This window comes from Pseudorca crassidens, chromosome 10, assembly GCF_039906515.1.
Source record: "Pseudorca crassidens isolate mPseCra1 chromosome 10, mPseCra1.hap1, whole genome shotgun sequence".
Lineage (NCBI taxonomy): Eukaryota > Metazoa > Chordata > Mammalia > Artiodactyla > Delphinidae > Pseudorca > Pseudorca crassidens.
Genome location: NC_090305.1, coordinates 69,900,482 through 69,919,436, shown reverse-complemented (window position 1 = coordinate 69,919,436; position 18,955 = coordinate 69,900,482). Strand labels below are relative to the sequence as shown.

At 54.8% G+C, this 18,955-nt stretch overlaps 1 protein-coding gene across 3 annotated transcripts in view; it reads right to left on the bottom strand.

The window, feature by feature from the left end:
* Positions 1-1,906: 1,906 nt before the first annotated feature.
* Positions 1,907-18,955, bottom strand: part of MAPKAPK3 (MAPK activated protein kinase 3) — a 38,125-nt gene continuing 21,076 nt past the window's right edge. For all 3 annotated transcript variants that reach the window (XM_067754549.1, XM_067754551.1, XM_067754550.1), the window contains 9 exons: positions 10,340-10,479; positions 9,106-9,170; positions 8,565-8,644; positions 6,675-6,798; positions 5,399-5,474; positions 4,946-5,070; positions 4,413-4,498; positions 4,061-4,141; positions 1,907-3,354 (listed from right to left, as the gene is read on the bottom strand). In XM_067754549.1, coding sequence (XP_067610650.1) covers positions 3,202-3,354; positions 4,061-4,141; positions 4,413-4,498; positions 4,946-5,070; positions 5,399-5,474; positions 6,675-6,798; positions 8,565-8,644; positions 9,106-9,170; positions 10,340-10,479 — 930 coding nt within the window. In that variant the 3' untranslated portion in view covers positions 1,907-3,201. The remainder of the gene's footprint in view (positions 3,355-4,060; positions 4,142-4,412; positions 4,499-4,945; positions 5,071-5,398; positions 5,475-6,674; positions 6,799-8,564; positions 8,645-9,105; positions 9,171-10,339; positions 10,480-18,955) is intronic.

The window sequence follows — 18,955 nt, the reverse complement described above, 5'->3', positions numbered from 1 at the left end:
TGAGAGTTGTACCTGATGCCAGAGATCAGGGGGCCAGGCCCCAGGCTAGGTGTCGCTGGGCCAGCCTCCTCAGGGACTCTTGGAAGTGGCCACACAGATATGGGAGATCCACGGGCAATCCTTCCATCCTCTCCTCTGCTAATTACCTCTGCTGCACCCCTCCCCACCTAGTCATAGGAGGGGGCATGCCCCCACCAACAGCAATGGGCCAAGTATGGCCAATAAGAAACCTGGGAACGGCATGCAGACAGCTGAGCAGATGCCTCCCTGCTAGGACTATTGAAGCTCTGGTCTTGCATGTGGAGAAGGCAGTACAGAAGGAAGATCAAGGCCAGCCCCCGAGAGAAGCACAGACAGGCAAAGTTGAGGGGCGCACAGAGTCTCTCTGTCCCTAAGGTCCTGGTCCTGCGATTCTGCCTTCAGCCTTGCAACCTACCAGGCACCCTCCCCAGCCACTGGGGCATAAATTACCTCTTTGGCTTAAACTGCACAATGACACCTCCTTTGCAAGCCACGTCTTTCCTTCATAGAAAATATCAAGTCCATGATTCAACATGTATTTGTGTGGTATTTTGTCCTTCTCCCTCATGTGTGTAAACTCCCCGAGGTGAGACTCTATCCTCAGCTTCCACTGCTGCCTTCCTTGCACCCAGCACAGGGTCTCCGGGAGTGGGCACTAAGTAGCCAAGTGAAGGAGTCCGTCTGCACCTCTGTAGCTTTGTGACTAGACAGACTTTACCTGCCTCTGCAGCTGGTGAGCGTTTCACTGGGCAGAGTACATGACAAGGGTTGGTCTGAACCACAGGCTCTGTGAGGCCCCCAGAATTCATTTGGAGACCTCAGGGGTCCTTCAGAAGGGTGGGCCACCCCTTCAAGTATGAAGCCCAGGGCTGGAACCAAGGTCCAGGAAGCCCATATGATGCTGTTCTGGAGAGCAGGTCCTTGGGAGTGAGAGCCCATGGGTGGAGAAAGCCTGATTTTCTGGGTGGAAAGTCCCAGAGGTAGATTGGGGGCTGGGCTGCTTTTCCCTTGAGCAATTTCAGGTACTTCTCTCCTTCCTGACAGCTAAGGATGCTGGGGTGGCAAACGGGTGCTGGACACGAGCCACGCACCAGGCACCCCACTAAGTACTTTACACATCATCTGTCCGATCCCCCAGATGTCTCCCCAGAGTGGACATCATCAACCCCAATACACAGGTGAGGAAATCAAGGCGGGAAAGCGGGGAGACTTGTCCAAGGTCACCAGGCTAGGAAGCAGCACTCAGCTCAGGTGGCTTGCCTGTCCCTGCCTTCTAACATCTCCCACCCTCCCCGACACCCTGAGGGGAAGGGAGGTGGGGGAAGGAGTGCTGCAGGTGTCAGATGAGCTCTTGGGAAATGGAGAGGACAGGAGCTGGGGGAATATGTCAGTCAGGGTCCCCCTCGAGGCTGCCCGCAAGGGCTCCCGAGGGCTGAGGGTGCTCCGTCGCTGGAGTAGTCAAAAGAGTCTCCAGCGTCCCGCCCCCTCCCCTCCCCGACATCCTCGCTGCCAAATGAAATCTGGCAGCTTCTGAAAATAGCTCAGCGCTGCAGCAGGCGCTCTGCCCGCCCTTCAGCAGGCTGGCACACAGCTGGGGGTGGCCACTGTGGGCAGACGCTGGCACACACCAAGCTGGGGGTGGGTGTCACACACGTAGCGCACCGGGCAGCACAGAGCTGGGGGCACGGGGCAGCTGCCATCCCTTAGCTCCCATGACCTTCCCATGCCTGGTGAGACCAGGGTGGACCTGGAGTCAGTCTGGCATGTTTACCAGGCCTGAGGCACCCTGTCCAGCAGCAGTGAAATCACTAGTAGGTGTGAGGACATGCCCTTAGGCCACTTTTGTCCACTCATATAGACAAAGAGAAACTCAGAAACAAGGGGAAAATGTCAAAATGTTGTTTACTAATATCTGGATGTAAAACCCAGCAGTGTTTTACAAAAAGTGTGACCACCCTATTTGACGTGGTCTAGGATTTCCCTGCCCGTGAGAGAAGTGTAAGGAACCAGCAAACAGGCCGGGGGTCAGGCACTTGCCAGGCCCATATCAGGCGTTCAGCACCCTGAGGCTGCCTGGGCAGTGTGGGGCTGGGTGAGCCTGGACCAGCAAGGAAGGGGCACTCTCTGCTCTGACTCTGCCAAAGCCAGGACCAGACCCTCTAAGCGTCACACAGCAGCCCTCCGCTGCCTCGGGTCTGACCCGGAGGATAGAAAGAGACCCCTGATTAACGGGGAGCCCTTGGCCCTGCCCCAAGCTATCCACTCTCGCAAAAGTGCACCAAGAGACAACCCCTGCCATCAATCAAGACAGAGTAGAGGATGAACAGTTAAGGAAAGGCTTTCCTGCCTGGGATCTGGTGAGCAGGTAGGGGCAGGGTAACTGTTTTAGCTTTTGTCACAGTGACATTTCCAAAGTAAAAAAAAAAGGGTTAAAAATACCTCCCACTCGCAGTGAGACGAGAGGCTACTCTTTGGGTGGGGGGTAGTAACAGGATGCTGGGCCCATGGACTCTGTGCAAGGAGAACTCCAAGGACCCTGTGGGATGGGGCTGCAGCAAGACAGGGCTGGACCACCCAGAGAGCCAGGCAGACTGACCCTGCAGCCTCAGGGAGACCAAAGAGGGGTGAGCCTGAGAGAGGCATGCAGCGTGAGGGAGAGCAGCCTCCCCAAGAAGGCACGCAGACCCTCGTTTGCCCCTCTCCCTCCCTTGCTCACTCACTCAGCATTCAGAGACAGCAACTCTGTCCCTGGTCACCATGACAACCAGTGGCCGGATGCCTTTCCCAAGGCCAGGCCCATCTGCCCACCCTCCAGGGAGCTGTTTCCACAGAAGAAGGGACGCCCAGCCACAACTCCCAGTGGCCTAGAAGTCTAAGGCCATGCCCAGGGCAGGACAAAGTCACAGTTCATTCAGGCCACTCTGGTCAAAGGCACTGCAGCTGCAGCAGGTGGCTCCCTAGCCCCCAGGTTTTGGCCCTTGTCTAGGGCCTGAACCTGGGCTGGAATTCTGAAGGATCAGGGTCACGTCACCCCATCCTGAAGTTCCAAGTGACAAATTAAAACATAACAAAAATAATCCTTTTGTTAAAAACCATGAGCCTGGGCCCTCTGGGTCAGGGCCTCAGGCCCCTCCAGTGTGTCCTCCAGGCTGAGGCCCAGCTCCCCCACAGCCGCATGAGCTACTGATTGTTGCAGCCCTGAGAGGCCGAGGAGCTTCCTGCCTGCTTCTTCCTCCGCTTGTTGAGGAGCCGGTTGTTAGAGGTCTGCAGGTCCTTGATCTTCACCTGGTCATAGTCCACCCGCATGGTTGCCAGGGCACTGGTCATTTCCTCCTGGGGACAGATGTGGGGGGAGGGCAGGTACACTGACCTCAAGAGACATCACCTCCTGCCTGAGTAGCCCCTTAATAATATCAGTGATGGCAGTGACCATCTATGCTGCCCGAGAGCCCCCTGTGTAGCCAGCACTGGGCCCATCCCTTTGCCTCATATGAGCTTCACTCTAGTCCATTGTGGTAGACACTGGGCTTATCCAAAAAGGCACAGAAAGTATAGTGACTCCCTGGGACCATACCAAGGGTAAGTAGGACAGGGACTTGGACCAATGTCACCTGCTCAGAACCACAAGGCCTGCAGGGGACGCCGTCTTGCTGTGCACCCAGGGCACCAGCGCCTGAAGACTGTGCCCTGGTTGCCCCAGGCTCTGAACTGCTGCCCCATAGGCTCAAATCTGGCCTCCCCTAAGTCTAAAAGCAGGCTGACCACCCTCCCAAATGTTGCAAATCATAGGAGGGATTATGGCCAAAGCTTGTTTGGTTTGACCCCAAAGCCCCCGTTCACCGAGGGCGTGAGCCAGGAGCACCACCCTGAATGGGGTAGCGCAGCCCAGTGCTCCAAGTGCCACGGTCAGACCACGGCTGCAGTCACTGACATAAGGCGAGAGGGGACCGAAGACCCAGGTTCTGGGTGGTCACCACCGTGGAGTCCCTTTTTCCAAAACCCTGCTACTTGCAGGGAGGCTGAGGGAGAGTCCACCCACCTTGACTTCATCCCAGTGGTCTTTGTCCTCCTGCAGCACTCGGGCTGTGTGGAGTGGAGTCTGTGGCACCACCATCGATTGCTGGAAGGAGCCCCAGGCCCGTGGATCAGACCGTGCGGGCACCCGGGACAACACTGGCTGCCCCACCCCACCCCCTTTCTTCCAGTCTCAGATGGGGAAACAGAGACTCAGGGAGGTGAAGGAGCCTGACATGAGTGGTGGCAAAGGCAGGTTATAGGTGGGGCACTACCACACATCTGTGGCCCACGGCAGGGACTCCGGAGCCATCACTCTTCTGGCAGCCCTGCTCAAGCTCATCACCCTGCCCACCATAGAACGAGGTGGCACTCACGTTGATCCAGGGATGGTTCATGAATTGTGTGATGGTCAGCCTCTCTGTGGGGTCTGTCTTCAGCAGGAGGCGGATCAGCTGCTTGGCTAGTGATAAGAGGGGAGTGGTGAGGCTGCGAAGTTCCTCAGAGCCAGTCCCCCCCTCCCAGAGACCACCAGCTCTGCACACGCTCCCAAATTCCTAACCCACAGAAACAGTGAGCTAATAACCGTTCCTTGTTTTAAGGCATTAAGTGTTTGGGGTAATTTGTTAGGCAGCAATAGATAATTGATATGAGGCAGACTTGTTTGTGGTCTCCAAAGGGAAAATATGAACAGGAGTTAGAGGAAGTTTTGAGGAGGCAGGTTTTGAGCCCATTTGGCAGATATAGAAACTGAGGTTCAAAAAGGTTAGGTGACTTGCCTAGGACCACAAAGCTGGGATGCTGGGGAAGCTAGGATCTGAATACAGGTCAGTTTGACACCAAAGTGTTCTCTCCCAGAAGGAAGGCTTATGGGGTCCAGAGGAGCAAGATGGGGCAGAGATTCACTCACCATCCTCAGAGACCTCTGACCACTCAGGATTGGGGAAGCCATACTGGCCCAGGCGGATCCTCCTCTTCATCCCCGGGGAGATGGCCTGGCCCGTGTTGGAGTAGAAGGGCGGGAAGCCGCATAGGCTAGGGGAGGGCAGAGGTCATTCGGCACAGGTGTGGGGGAAGCGCCAGGGTGGACCCATTCTCCTCCCCCAAGACCCTGACTGGGGAGACAGGCAGCCAGACACCAAGGCAATAATACCAGCCCTCAGAACTCTGGTGTTCATCCCAGGACCACCATCTGCCCTTGGCATGGGGAGGCCTTCAGGGAGCCTGAAGAAGAGGTGTCCCATGACCAGAAGGGAAGGGCAGCCTCCTTGAAGAGTGACCTGCTCAAGCCCCTCACCAAGGATGGCAGGGACAGAAGTGGTTCTGAGGGTACACGGGGTTGCAGGAGATGGATGGTACTCACAGGATGTACATGATGACGCCCAGGGACCACATATCACATGACTTGTCATATTTCTCTGGACCCAGGACCTCAGGAGCTACCAGGGCAGAGAGCACAGGAAGGGCCTCAGTCCCAAGGGTCCTCAAGCCCAGGCAGGAGCCTAAATCCTGGACAAGGTGGAGAGCAGGTGCCCAAGCTGGGGGATGGGGCAGAGCAGATTGGCGTCTGGCACCTTCTGTGAAGGCGGCATGTGTGTGAAGTTGCGGGAGGAAAAGCAGCTCCCAGATAAAATAATCCCAATTTAGACTGGGCTGTAAGAAATGATAGCCTCCTAGCTACTTTGGGCCATCTCAGTCTTGGTGTGGGAGGAGAGGGAGAGGAGGGCAGTCTGGGGTTTGATGGGGTCCTGCCGTAGGTGAGAGGGCCTCAGCCCACCAGCTGCCCTGTGTCCCTTGCCTCCTGAATGTACAGCCGAGGTCATGTGTAAGGAGGGGCCACGGCCAGGGCTCTGGGTTCCACTGTCAGCCTGGCTACCATCCCATGGGGCCTTGGTCTTCCCATCTGTTCAATGAGATGGGTAGGCCGGAAGATTTCCAAGTCAAAATACTGCAAAACATGTTCTGGTAAACAGAGTGCCATTCCAGCTGTCTCAGGGGGCTTCCCACCCCTTAAACAGCTCTTGGAAGGCTTATCCTGAGGGAGAAGAGCTCTCTGTAAAACGAGTCATCACCCCACTCTCTGGGAAGGGGCACTTTCAGCAGGGGCTTCTCCAGATCTGGGGGCTGCCCGCTCACAGAGGAGCAGGGAGCTTTTCCAGGAAGCATGGGTACGTGTACAACCCCGGGTCTCATCCATGCCCTCACCTAAGGGACCCTCTCCCACAAGGCAGGTGGCTGGTACCCTGCATCCCTCTAATGTAGGAGGAAATGCCTGCCCACTTTCTGAATATGACTCTCAGGAAGATAAAAACCAGAGAAAAACAACCACAGTTGGGCTCCATCCCAAGCTGATGGCAGCCTTTTATCACGTATATATTTAGAGCCGCTGTGATGTCATTCAGCTCACAGGCCACAGCCAGAATTTTCCTGGATCTATTTTCAAAAGCAGAAGCTGAAGTTTGGGAGAATATTTTTGCAACCTCCGGCCCCCCAGTCACCGCCTCCTCGCAGACAGAATCCTCCCCTCCCTCCTCACTGGGCTTTAACCCTTTGGCTTCTGCACCCCACTGGCTGCCCCATACCACAGCAGGGTGAGGCGGGTGTGGTAAATAGGTACAAACCATATCCCAAGGACTCACCCACATAATAGGGAGTGTAGCAGGGAGTCTGCAGGGCATTTTGGGTGGTCTCCTTGGCAAAGCCAAAGTCAGTGAGCTTGAGTACCCCATCTTTCTCCTTGGACGTGTAGAGCAGGTTTTCAGGCTGGGCCAGGAAGAGAAAACATTAGTCTGGAGTTAGGCACCAGGTGGGGGCAGAATCTTCCCTCATCCAGATTGATGCAGGAGGAGCCAGGTCCATCTCACTAAAAAGACCTGGGTCTTGGCAAACAACAACACAGGCCAAATATGGAGGAGACTAATGTGGCTGAGAGGTGACACCTCATCTCACAGAGGGGAAACTGAGGCAGTTGTTCAACCAAGGCTGCAGATAACCGAGTGCCACGGAGAGCCCAGGGGCAGGAAATTCTAAGCTTGAGTTGGTGATGCTGCCTTGAGATGCCAAAATGAGGGTTCCGGGGGAAGGTGGGCTGCAAGCGAGCCAGTGCTGCCAAGCACACAGCCTGTACCCAGCCCAGAATGAGCCTGCAGGACAGCCCCCCTGAGGTTGCTCCGGGAGCTAAGACCCCAGGAGCTGCACAGAGGCCATCTTTCCTGGTTGCAGAGCACAGAGGGTCTGAGGGATGAAGGCAGTGGGGAATCTGCATGGAGGAGGCAGCCCTGAAGCTGGTTTTTAATGAATGTGTAGGACCTAGGCCCATGGAGAGGAGCGGCAGAGCTGGGGTAGAAGGATGGGTGTTAGATGGAGTTCCAGTTTGGAGCCAGTGAAAGCTATTTCTCAGGTCCTGTTTGAGATGATGCAACCTTGGACTGGGATTAAAAACAGGGAAGCAGTTTTGATCTACACAAAGGAATCTTCTCAGCAGAAGGCTTTTCTCCCCTTGGGAGAAAAAAAGGAAGCCAGGGCCAAAATAAAGCAATGGTTTATTTTGCAAAATAAAGCAAAGGTGAGACTGTTGCGGCTCCCCGTGTATCCAAAATCAAAGAATAACTCTATGGGTTGGCAGTAGTCAGCCAGAGGAAGAACCTGATGCAGCAGCTGGGCCCTCAGGTCTCCTCTGCCCAGTCTTAGGAGGAAATAAGCCTGGGGGTGTCATGCTCTAAGTGTGGGCCTGAGGGCCCAGGAGTTGCAGATTCTACTCTGATGGTGGCTGGCACATGCAAGTGTGTGCATGTGTGTATGTAAGGCTGCCTCGGTTTGCATTTCATCCATCTGATCTTGATCACCTGTAAGAGTCAGTCCTCCCTGGATAGGAAGTTTGGAGAGAACATCTCTCAAGCCCATCCACTGGAAGGGCAAGCAGGTCCAGCAACTGGGATTACCTCTGCTCCTTCATCCAGTGCCCAGCACATGGCTTCTTTCCCCTAAAATGTTGACATTAGAGGGCTCCACCTATGGAAACTATGGCTGTTACTTCACAGAAGCCCCAACATTGTAAGGCAGCCCCTTCCTGAGGCCTGGCATATTGTCACCACAAAATCCTTGCTGAATGAACAAATGAATGCATGAATCCCAGTGCAGCAACTGCACAGCCTTGAGCAAGACAATCTCTCTCTGAGCCTCGGTTTCCTCATCTGTCAAATGGGTAATGGCACCCATCTCACAGGGCTGGGTGAGGATTAAACGAGATGCTTATCAGGACTACTGGCTTGAAGTAGGCATTCAGTTATTCTTATGGCTATTGGGATTATACAGTGTTTGAAGGAAACAAGGAGACCCATCTGGCTAGAGCAGAATGAATATGCTGGAACCATGGGAGAAAAGGCTGAGAAGAGCAGTCTTGGCCAGGGGGAAGAGGCCTTGAATGCCAACCAAGGAACGTGGCCTCCATCTAGTGGATGCTGGGACCATTGAGGGTTGTGGATGGTATTCTTTTCCCTGGTCTCCGAACCTGGATCCTGGAGCCTCACCTTGACATCTCGGTGGGCAATGTTCCAGCTGTGCAGAAACTGGATAGCGGTGCCAATATCCCGCATGATCTCTGCAGCTTCTGCAGACAGAGACAGAGGAGAGGGTCACTGATGTCAGTCAAGGGTCAGGCAGCCTAGGGGGCCCCACCCATCATCCCTCCTGGGAAAGCACAAGGTGGTGCACTCCTCCCACCCAGGGCCCCCATCCCATACCCACACCCTGGTCACCCTAGTTTCCTTTGGGGATGGCCTCATCTCATTTGGGGCTCTTTCAGCGGGCCTGGGCTACCTCTCCCCAGCTCAACTGTTGGTTGGCACCAAGAGGCGTGGAGTCCTCCATCCCAAGGCCATGGAGAGCCCATCTCTGGCAAAGTGTCACAGACTCACAGAACCCCTTGGGAGATAAACACTCTGTCCCACCCTCTCTTATTCAGCTGGGGAAACTGAGGCACAGAGAGGAGCAGGGCCTTGCCCAGCATCACACAGAAACTCTGTGTGAGCCATCTCAGCCCAAATCCCCAGTGCAGCTGCACGTACACACCTCTCTCAGTGAAAGCTTGGTCGCCACGCTCCTGAATCCTGCTGAACAACTCACCGCCTTCCATGCTATTAGAGAAAGTGGGCAGGGAGGTGGAGAATCAGGCATCAACCTGCCCCCACCCCAAGTCATGGGCTCAGGCCTCCAGCCCTGCTGCTCTTCTCCTGGGGAACGGTCACCTTCAGCCTCCCTGTGCCTTGCAGAGCCTGGTGAATGGTGGGCTGTTGGCTTGGGTGGGTTGAACTCAACTCTTAGAACTAGGGGAGGATCTTAACCAGGGAGCACCTGTGTTCCCAGGGGCACTGACCCTGCCTGGCAGCCCCACCCTCATCCAGGTTTCCCCAAGTGAGGAAGGAGATGTCAGTTATCATCATCATGGCCACTGTTTTCTGAGCACCTACTGTGTGCTGCGCCCTGGGCAAACCCTTTGTGTGCACTGCTGTGTAATCCTGGGCTGGTCCCTTCATCTCTCAGTGCCTCACCTTCCTCTTCTGTAAAACAGGGATTATAGCACCAACCTCACAGAGTTGTGAAGACTGATTCAGCAATACACATAGAGCACTTAGAATGAACAGGGTGAATGCTATATCAAGATCTCCCTCCACATTTTACATGGGAGTTACAGCGATTCAGAGAGGTTAGCAGTTGCCCAAGGTCACACAGCTAGGGGGTGGCAGAGCCAGGATCTGAACCCCAAATCTGACTTAAGAGCTGCTACACTGAGGGGTGAGGGGGAACTTTAAAGGCAGACAGGGAGGAGCTGGAGGCCAAGACACAGGGCCCAGGGTCTGAGGAAGGTTACGGTTGAGCCACAGTGCTCGTGGAAGAAGCCCAGGGTGGAGAAAGCCACTGGCTCCTGGATCTAGGCCCTGATCACCCAGCACCTGGTGGGGCCGTGGGAGCACCAATCCAGGTGGGAAGGAGAAAGCTGAGGGGACAGTGTACTTCCCACTCTTCCCCACATCTCTCCCCCACCCCCTACATTCAGCTCTTCCAGCCCATCCTCACAGAGTGGAAATCATACCCAGGGAGGCCACATTAGAGCCCCTGTGGATTCCTTCCCACCCTTGCAGGAAGGCCCTTGTGGCCAGCTGCGCAGGTCCGCGACCCTTCAGAGGCTGGTGGGGGGCCTCCCGGAGATGCTATCTGAAGAACAGAGACAGCCCCTAAAGAATGGCGGGAGCCTGGGGGCCACAGGGGTACTAATGAGGCACTGAGGCAGGGTGGGCCAGCATACCATTCCATGACGATGAGGAGACAGCGTTTGCTGTGATGCATGTTCTCATACACATCCAGGATGCGCACAATGTGGGGGCCGCCTGAGGCTTTCCAGTGGTGGTCCACCTCCTGCCGGGCCTTGGGGCTGTCATACAGGAGCTGAGGGCAGGTAGGCACAGAAAGTTGTCAGGCCTAAAATCCACTTCCCCAGGAGCCACCCAGTAGTGCCACTGCCCTCACTTTGCAGACAAGGACACGTAATCTCAGAGAGGCCCGTGACCTGCCTAAGGTCCCCCAGCTTATGAAGGGCAAAATGAGGATTCACATCCAGGTTTTCCTGATTGGTGGTCCAATGAGCCTCTGGACTTGATTGAGGGTCAGCTTCAAGCAGCTTAGCTGGTAGCTCAGGAAGCCCTGGAAAGTAGCTGAAAGCTTGGAAGGACTCAGAGGCCAGAGAAGCCCCTGTCTCCCTTCTTGGGGACAGCAATTGAGGTGGAAATTGAGTGGACTTCGTAGTCAAATCACACATCACCTGTGAGACCCCAGGCCAGGAGCCACACATCGCCAGAGCCTCATTTTTACAGTGAGATGGCATGAGGGTTGTGGACCAGAGGTAGAGGTTGGCAGCAAGGAGGACCCTGCTCGAGGAAAGTGACTGCCTGGCGGGGTGAGGTCTGGGCTTGGAGCTAAATTCCTCCAATGACTCACTGTGACCTCAAGCTAACATTCACAGCTCCAAGCCACAGCCCACAACTCTGTAAAATGGAGTAATAATAGTCATCCCCACAGGATACATCACATCAAGGCAGGCAGCACGTGGGTGGGCGTCACGATCCTTGTTCAGGTTAACTCAGCCCTGGGCTGTGGCTGTCAACCTTACAGCCAATCACCGGGAATGAGCAAGACCCTGAAGTGGTCATGCTCAGAGGAGGTGCAAGGGGTGGAGACGTCAGCCTGCAGGGTGAGGTGGCCCAGAATGGGGAGAGCAGGGACAAGCCATCCCCCGGGTAAGGCTGCTCACATTTGCTTCCTGGCTGAACAGGGCTGAAGACCAGGGCTGGAACCCAAGATAGGCTCAGACCAGCTCCATCTTGCTCAGTACACGCCGGACCCTGGGCCACCCTGGGCCTTGCTTTCTTCTTCTGCAGGATGGTTTCCCCTCTGCCAGGGCATGTGTGGGCAGGCTCTGGGACCAAGCTCTCTAGGCAAAGATCAACTGGGGCGGAAACGAATCCCTGCATCTGCTTGCCCCTTGGTCTCTGGAGCTTGACCCTAGTGTGGGGTGCAAGGAGCTGGGCAAGCCCCTCCACCAGCTCTGGGGTTCCTTCTCCACTAACCAGTCCAGAATGGGGGTGTGCATGGAGACGGCTGCAGGCAGACACTCCCAGCCTGGAAACCATGGATCCCTTGCTCGTGCTGCCTTTGCCTCCTCTGTTCTGCCCACACAGCTCCCATGTACCGGCTTCTTACTTAACAGCACTGTGGGTAGAGGCTTGGTCACCCCCACTCACCACATCAGCTCCCCCCACCACACTGTGTCCTGAGGTGACTCAAGCCACGGGCACCTCAGGCTTTAGCCACAGGACCAAAGATGTACCATCCTCCCTGCCTGCTCTGTCCTCTCTGCACCCCTTCTCTGCTTGGCCTCCTAACACTTCTCCCTGCCTCCTGCCACCTCCTCCCTAGCCCACCTGACCATGTCCTGCCAGGGCCCCCAGGCAGGCTCCTGGACCCTCTCCTCACTCTGCCCTGTTTCTGGTACCTGACCCCGATATCAGGGTCCTCTCTCTTCTCTCCTAAAATCCCAAGCTCACAGCTGAAATGCTTTCAGTGGGCTCCTCAGCCCTACCTCTTTCTCTCTGGTCCTTCACTACCTATCCCCAACCACTAGTGCTCCGTATAAAGGCCACCTCCTCGCCTGGCATCCAGAGCTCGTCTTCCTCTCTCAGCTCATTTCCTGCTACCCTGGCCCCAGAGCACTTGATTCTGGTCAGAGTGATGTATGTTCTGATCCCAAATAGGCCTCACTCTCTGCCTACGCCAGGTGCACTCTTGCTCCATCTCCTCTACTGGGCTAACCCCCTTTTTCTGAGGAAGGTTCTGGTGTCAGTTCAGACGTCTCCTCCTCTGGAAAGTGCTCCCAGCACCTCCCTCAGTGGTTTTTGCCTCTGTACCTCCACCAGGCTGGAAGCAGCTTGAAGGTACAGACAGGTCGGGATTACCTGGGAGTCCCCGGCTGGGGTCTGGCAGAAAACACTGGGCTCCTGAACAAACAAAGGATGGGATGATGGGCATGGGGCTGGAAGGAGACAGGGGTGTGAACGGGAAGGGAGGAGGACGATGGATGGCCTGAGCCTGCACCTTGTGCTTTGCTGAGGAGGAGAAGCAGGTGGAGCTGTCCTGAGCTGGAGCCTCTCAATGCCTCCCACCCTACTCAGTCCATATTTAGGATCCCATTTACCACATGGATTAAAATAGTCCTTCTCTGAGTGCCAAGGCTCTGAGAACAGGCACAGGGGTGGGGAGAGAACTGACCCTAGAAAACACAATAAATGCCTCCAGATCTCTCTAAAGGGGAGATTACAGAGTCCTGCACCTGGGCCCACACAGGGCCAGCTGCCAAGAAATCTCCAGGGCTGTCTCTCTTGATCTCTCAGGGTGACCTTGAGTGCAGCCCCAAACCTCTTAGAGTCTCAGTGTTCTCATCTTTCTTCCCCCTTGCCAAAGTCTTCTCCTCTCCTAGGAGTACCCGCAAAGACACCTCCTCTCAGAAGCCCTCCCTGACAACCTGTCTAAAGAGGACCTCGAGGGTCCTTACTCTCCCCTCATCCTTTATTTTACTTTCTTTCTATATATGCTTGTTTATTGAGGTATACTTTACATACACAGATCTCAAGAGTCCAGTTCAATGAATTTTGACAGTTGCATACACCCTGTGACCCACACCCCCATCAAGACAGAAAATGTTGCCAGCTCCCCAGAAAGCTCCCGCATCATCACCCTTTTTTCCTCCCTCCTGTGCATCACTTGCTCACGACCTACAATTAACCTGTTCCTTTGATAACTCTTTAAACAAACACACACATATAGATGTTACACTTTCAGTATGCCTGGCTCTGTTCTGAGCACTTGATAAACATTAGGAGGAAGGAACTTTATTACCACCATTCTTTAGCTGAGGAACTGAGGCACAGCGAGGTGAAATAACCGGCCCCAGATCATGCAGCTGTTTCCCCAGTCAGGCTGGCATTGTGCTGCCTCTGGCCTCAGACTGTGGACCCACAAGGGCAGGGCCAGTCTGCCTGGTCACCTCTGGGTCCCAGTACTGGCACAGAGCGCTGGCTCAGATAATATCTGTAGATTTCATGAACAAATCTATAAAGTGGGGATAAAGGGAAGAAACCCTCACAACCCATCATGAGGAGAGAACAAGATTAAATTGAGGACCCAGGAAGGCTCAACAAATGAAAGACATGACAACCTGGACAGACTTCCTCCCCACTGTACCTAACCTACCCTCTCTGGTGAACTTTACCTCCTCTTCCAAGGAGCCCATCCTGACTCCTCCAGCCCACAAGGCCATTGCTACAAGTTGGCTTCATTCATGCAAGTATATGAGGCTTCACTATCCTTCACGAAAGGTGTCCCCCAGCAAGAGCCCCATCTTCCCAGGCATGGGAATGAGCACAGGGCTAAGAGACAGGAGCCCCAGGTTCTACTCTTATTCTCAGTGTGACCTGGGGCTGGTCCTTTGCCTCTCTGTGTCTCTGTTTCCCTTGTGTTAAGATGCAGGGCTTGGGCTAGACTGGGGGGGATGGGAACCACAGGGAGGACCCCTGGTCAGGGGCTCCTTGCAAAGTGGGGTCAGTAGTCCCACTCCCACAGCACTGTCCCCATGGAGCAGCCTCTGGTCTCCAATGACCCCATATTCAAATGCCTGAAGCTGCTGGGGGCCACCCGGTGTCTTGGTCCCCAGCCACAGCTGGGAAGAAAAGAAGATGGGGTGGCCTTCTGACCACGCAACACACCCGTACCCTGTCCTCACTCCCATCCTACATCCCCTGAGCCCCCCAGGGGTCCACCAAAGCTGGAGGGTCTGTGATGGCTCCTGGACAGCTCCATAGCTCCAGCTAGTGCCCAGCAGGCTCCCTTATACGCCTGTGAGACGGAACCCTGGCTTCCTCCTAAGGGAGGGCTCCCAGCTTTCCTTGAGTTGTGGGCCCCCACTGAAGTTACACAAGCATCGAATTTGAGACCATATTTCTTTGATCAAATGACAATGCTGTAGCCTCAGTCTTTGATTATGTGGTTTCCACCTCTCCCTTCTCCCCTCACTCTCCTTTGCCAAATTCTCTCACCTACCCCCAGAGCCCATAGCCAGACAGCCGAGACCCCTACCAACCCCACCAGACAGTGGACCCCAGCAAAGGTTGAGGGCAGAGGGGCCCACGCCCCTCCAGCTCTCCAGGTGGAATGGGAGCCTCAGAACTGGCCAGGCCTCCTCCCTACCTCCACGCTGTGTCCCTTTCCACCCAAGCACAGGGTTTACATGTAGGTGGAGGAACTCTTGAGTTCAGGAGCTGAGAAAACAACAGCATCATTTGACTGTTTGGAAAACAATTTACAGTTTACAAAACACTCTTTTCCCTTATCTCATGGGAATGCTGGTGCCACCCTGTGAGGCAAGCAGGGCGGGACCATCAGCCCCAATTTATAGAGTGAGGAAAAAGAGGCTCTGGAGGATGAAGTCATTGCCCTGGGGCCACCAGGATGGAGTAAGGTAAGGCTGGACAGGGAGGAGAACAGGACTCCTGAGAGAGCATCCAGACAACCCCTCCCTGAGGGGAAATGAGAGGAGGGGGTGGCCCCAAGTCAGAGAGGCACTGGCCAAAACTACTACTTGCAAGACTTGGGAAACTTGTTCTGAAATAAATGTGTGCATAGGTGCACGGGTGTGTGCACGAGCAGAGATGTGAGTAGGTGTGTGTATGTGTGCACGGAAACATGGGTAAATGTACACGTGAGTACATGCACATAAGGGGTGTGTGCATGGGTGTGTACGGGTGTATGTGGTATGGGGCTGGGGAATGTGTGTCAGTGTGTGGGCCATGGTATGTTTTTGTCTACAGACTCTGTGATGTTGATTTTGATCCCTTCAGAGAATAAGGCCCATCCATCTGTCCATTTATTTGTGCAATATTTTCTATTTCTCTAAAGTGCCTAGCAGAGAACTGGGCACAGAGGGGTGCCCAAGAAAGACCAGGGGTCTTGGGCTTCCCTTGTGGCGCAGTGGTTGAGAGTCCGCCTGCTGATGCATGGGACACGGGTTCATGCCCTGGTCCACAGGCCGCGGAGCGGCTGGGCCCGTGAGCCATGGCCACTGAGCCTGTGCGTCCGGAGCCTGTGCTCCGTAACGGGAGAGGCCATAACAGTGAGAGGCCCGCGTACCGCAAAAAAAAAAAAAGAAAGAAAGACTGGGGGTCTTGCTGCTACAACTCAACCTGTGACAGCCTTGTCTGGGCAGGTGACCAAGCCTAGACCCTCTGCTCAGACCTCCTCTCCCACTGAGGCCTCATCTCCACTGCAGGAGCCATCACCTCACATTGCCCAGAGCTGTAAAAGTACTCTGTCTGCCTTCCTAGAGCATCAAACAGAGCTGGGATGTCTGCAGTGACTCTGTAAGACACAGCCTTGGGACCAGCCCCCAACACCCTTCTTCACCGTTCTTCCCAGGCCCACATGCCCACCCACACAGCCAGTGTCCACATCCAGCTCACCCCAGGATGGGCTCTTTTCAAGTAAAAGTGTTCACAGTACCTGTCACACACACACACACACACACACACACACACACACACACACACACACACACACACACACACACGAGGCCCCAAGGCCCCGGGGCCCCAAGCAGCCTCTCCCACTCCATCCCAACCTCCACACTCCCAGCCAATGAACCTGCAGCCCAGGCCAAACTGCTGTGGCCTGTGCCAGAACACCCACTCCTTCCAGGGGAAGACAGCTGGTTTATAGTCTCTCCCATCAGTGAGGCAGCAGCAAATTAAAAAATATGAACTCTGGATTTCATGACAGCCCACAGCCCAAGAGACATTATTAACCCTACAGCAAAGGGAACCTCATGGAGGCCAGGGATCCACTTCCTCTCACTGCTCTGTGGGCCACTAAAGTCCCATTATTTCCACTTTCTTGGGATTCCAGCTTGGTTTGATGCCAGAGGATACAGAGGAGAGAGGCAGGAAGGACTGCTGTGTCCCCCAACACCTTCTCTCCCACCCTGCGGGTCTCACCCCAGCCTCAGGCAAGGGCAGGCTGGAACACTCAGGAGCTGCATCTCCGGGCTGTCGATTACACCACAGTTACACGCGCTCAGCGCCAAACACTCAGGCAGTGGAACTGAACAGAATATTATGGGAAAATCTAGGTTTGCGACTCATTTTTTTCACTGTGGAGAACCCCAATTCTCTACGGAGGGAGGTTATAGATGAGAAAAAGCACTTTGAATTTACTAAACTCCCTCCTTGTTAAGAGTTTTTCAACTCAGCCATATCTGAGGTCCCTTCTGGCTCCCAGTTCTGTAATTATTTGGGATTATTTTCCCATGGGAACATATCTCTAATTTTATGAGAGACATCGCTGGAAGAGCAGGATTCATTTTACAGCCAGCTGTTGAGACCACCCTGCCTTGTGCTGTTAGCAGCAGGTGGTTATTAGTACTCTGCACCCTTGCCCCTGGCCAGCTAGTGGGACCCCTGCTGGCTGCTTTGCCTACTTAGAACAGAGGCCATAGCCTCGGGATGGGGTGGTAGAGACTGACCTCAAGTTCAGGGTTTGAAGCAGGAGTTTCCTGTTTAAGGCCTCAGTATCTTCCTTATAAACCCAGACTCATCCCCCCCACCCCCGCCCCCATCACTGACTTCACCCTCTCCCTCCCCACAAGGGCACCAGTGCTATTTGGAGAGTTGCTGGTCATGTCAAATCTAACTTTTTAGCCCTGGTTTCAAATTAGAGCCTCAGACATGTGCCATTATTCTCTCATGCACTAATTTCCCCAGCTTTCGTAGCTCATTAACAGAGCTAACGGAACTGATTTTGCAGCTATGGATTAGTTGGCCCCATGCCAGATCAGACCTCGCTTCATTAAGTTCTGGCCATATCCTGTCCTCCGTCTCACCCTGTCTGTTCACTTCTCCTCCTCAGCAGCTTAAGTTCCAGGGATGTCGGCTCACATGATCTACTGACCCCAAATGCCCAGGCCCCAGCTGAACGCCTAAGGACTGATGGAGTCAGGACAGGGTTACCACACCCTTCATAACAACCGTCCCTCCCTGGTGTTTGGCCAGTGCTGTGTTGGCCACAGTGCTTGGTCACAGATATCGCCTCATTCAGTACTCATCACATCCTGAGGAGAACCAGCATCACCCTTTTCCTGTGGGGAGCCTGTGACTCTGAGAGGTTAAGTGACTTGCTCAAAGTCACATAGCTTGGTAGTGAGAGTCAAAACTTGGATCCAGACCTGTTGGCTTCTAGGCAGTGAGGGCGATGCAGGTGGCTGCTTTGTTCCTTTCATGTGTGAAGCTTGGCCCCACAGCCCTGGGGCTAGACCAGGCTCTACCCCTTGGCGGTCATTACAACGGTGGTGGATGTTCACAGAGCCGCTGCCATCTGCCAGTCATGTTACACACCTGTTAGCTCTTGCCCTTCAAAAAGGACATTACTGGGGCTTCCCTGGTGGCGCAGTGGTTGAGAGTCCGCCTGCCGATGCAGGAGACACAGGTTCGTGCCCCGGTCCGGGAAGCTCCCACGTGCCGCGGAGCGGCTGGGCCCGTGAGCCATGGCCGCTGAGCCTGTAAGTCCAGGGCCTGTGCTCCACAACGGGAGAGGCCACAACAGTGAGAGGCCCGCGTACCACAAAAAAAAAAAAAAAAGGGGCATTACTGACCATCACTTTCAGCTTAGGAGACTGAGACTCAAGGATATTCTATAGCTTCTCTGGGTCACATGGTTCACACATAGCCACCTCCAAGTCCAGGAGTCCTTTGGACACCAGGATTCAACCCTCATGCCCAGGGAGGACTGCACATTTTACAGATGTCTTCCTGACCCCTACAAACATTTACTGGCCCTGCCTGGGGGTCAGGCCTGGAGCTGCGACTAGGAATGCTGTCACAGGCACTCCATACTCAAGGATTTGGGGGTCTATGGATGAGTTGCTGCCAATTAGGATGCTTGATGAGGATGTAGGCCCTAGGGAACTGTGCCTGGCTCCTTCTCTTCCCTTCTCCTTTCTTTCCAGATCCAGAACCTGGCAGAGCAGGCAAGATGGAGAAGGCCAGCCCCGGGAAGAAGGAGGGCCCCCAAACAGCTGCTCCCATTCCAGGCCAAGGGTGGGGTACCTGATGGCCGGGGCAGGGGTGGGGGGACCAGGAGGAAGTGGCTGACTGGCTGGGAGCCTCCCTAATCACCTCCCACCAGAGTCCTGGGAGGGGAGGAAGTGGCTGGGGCTCTAGGCCCAACGTCTTTCTAGGAGGCTCTGCCAGCAGGAAAGCCAACACGCGTTTTGAAATTGTCAAATCTCAGGAACACAAGAACTCCTTCAATTTGCCAAATTTTGGTG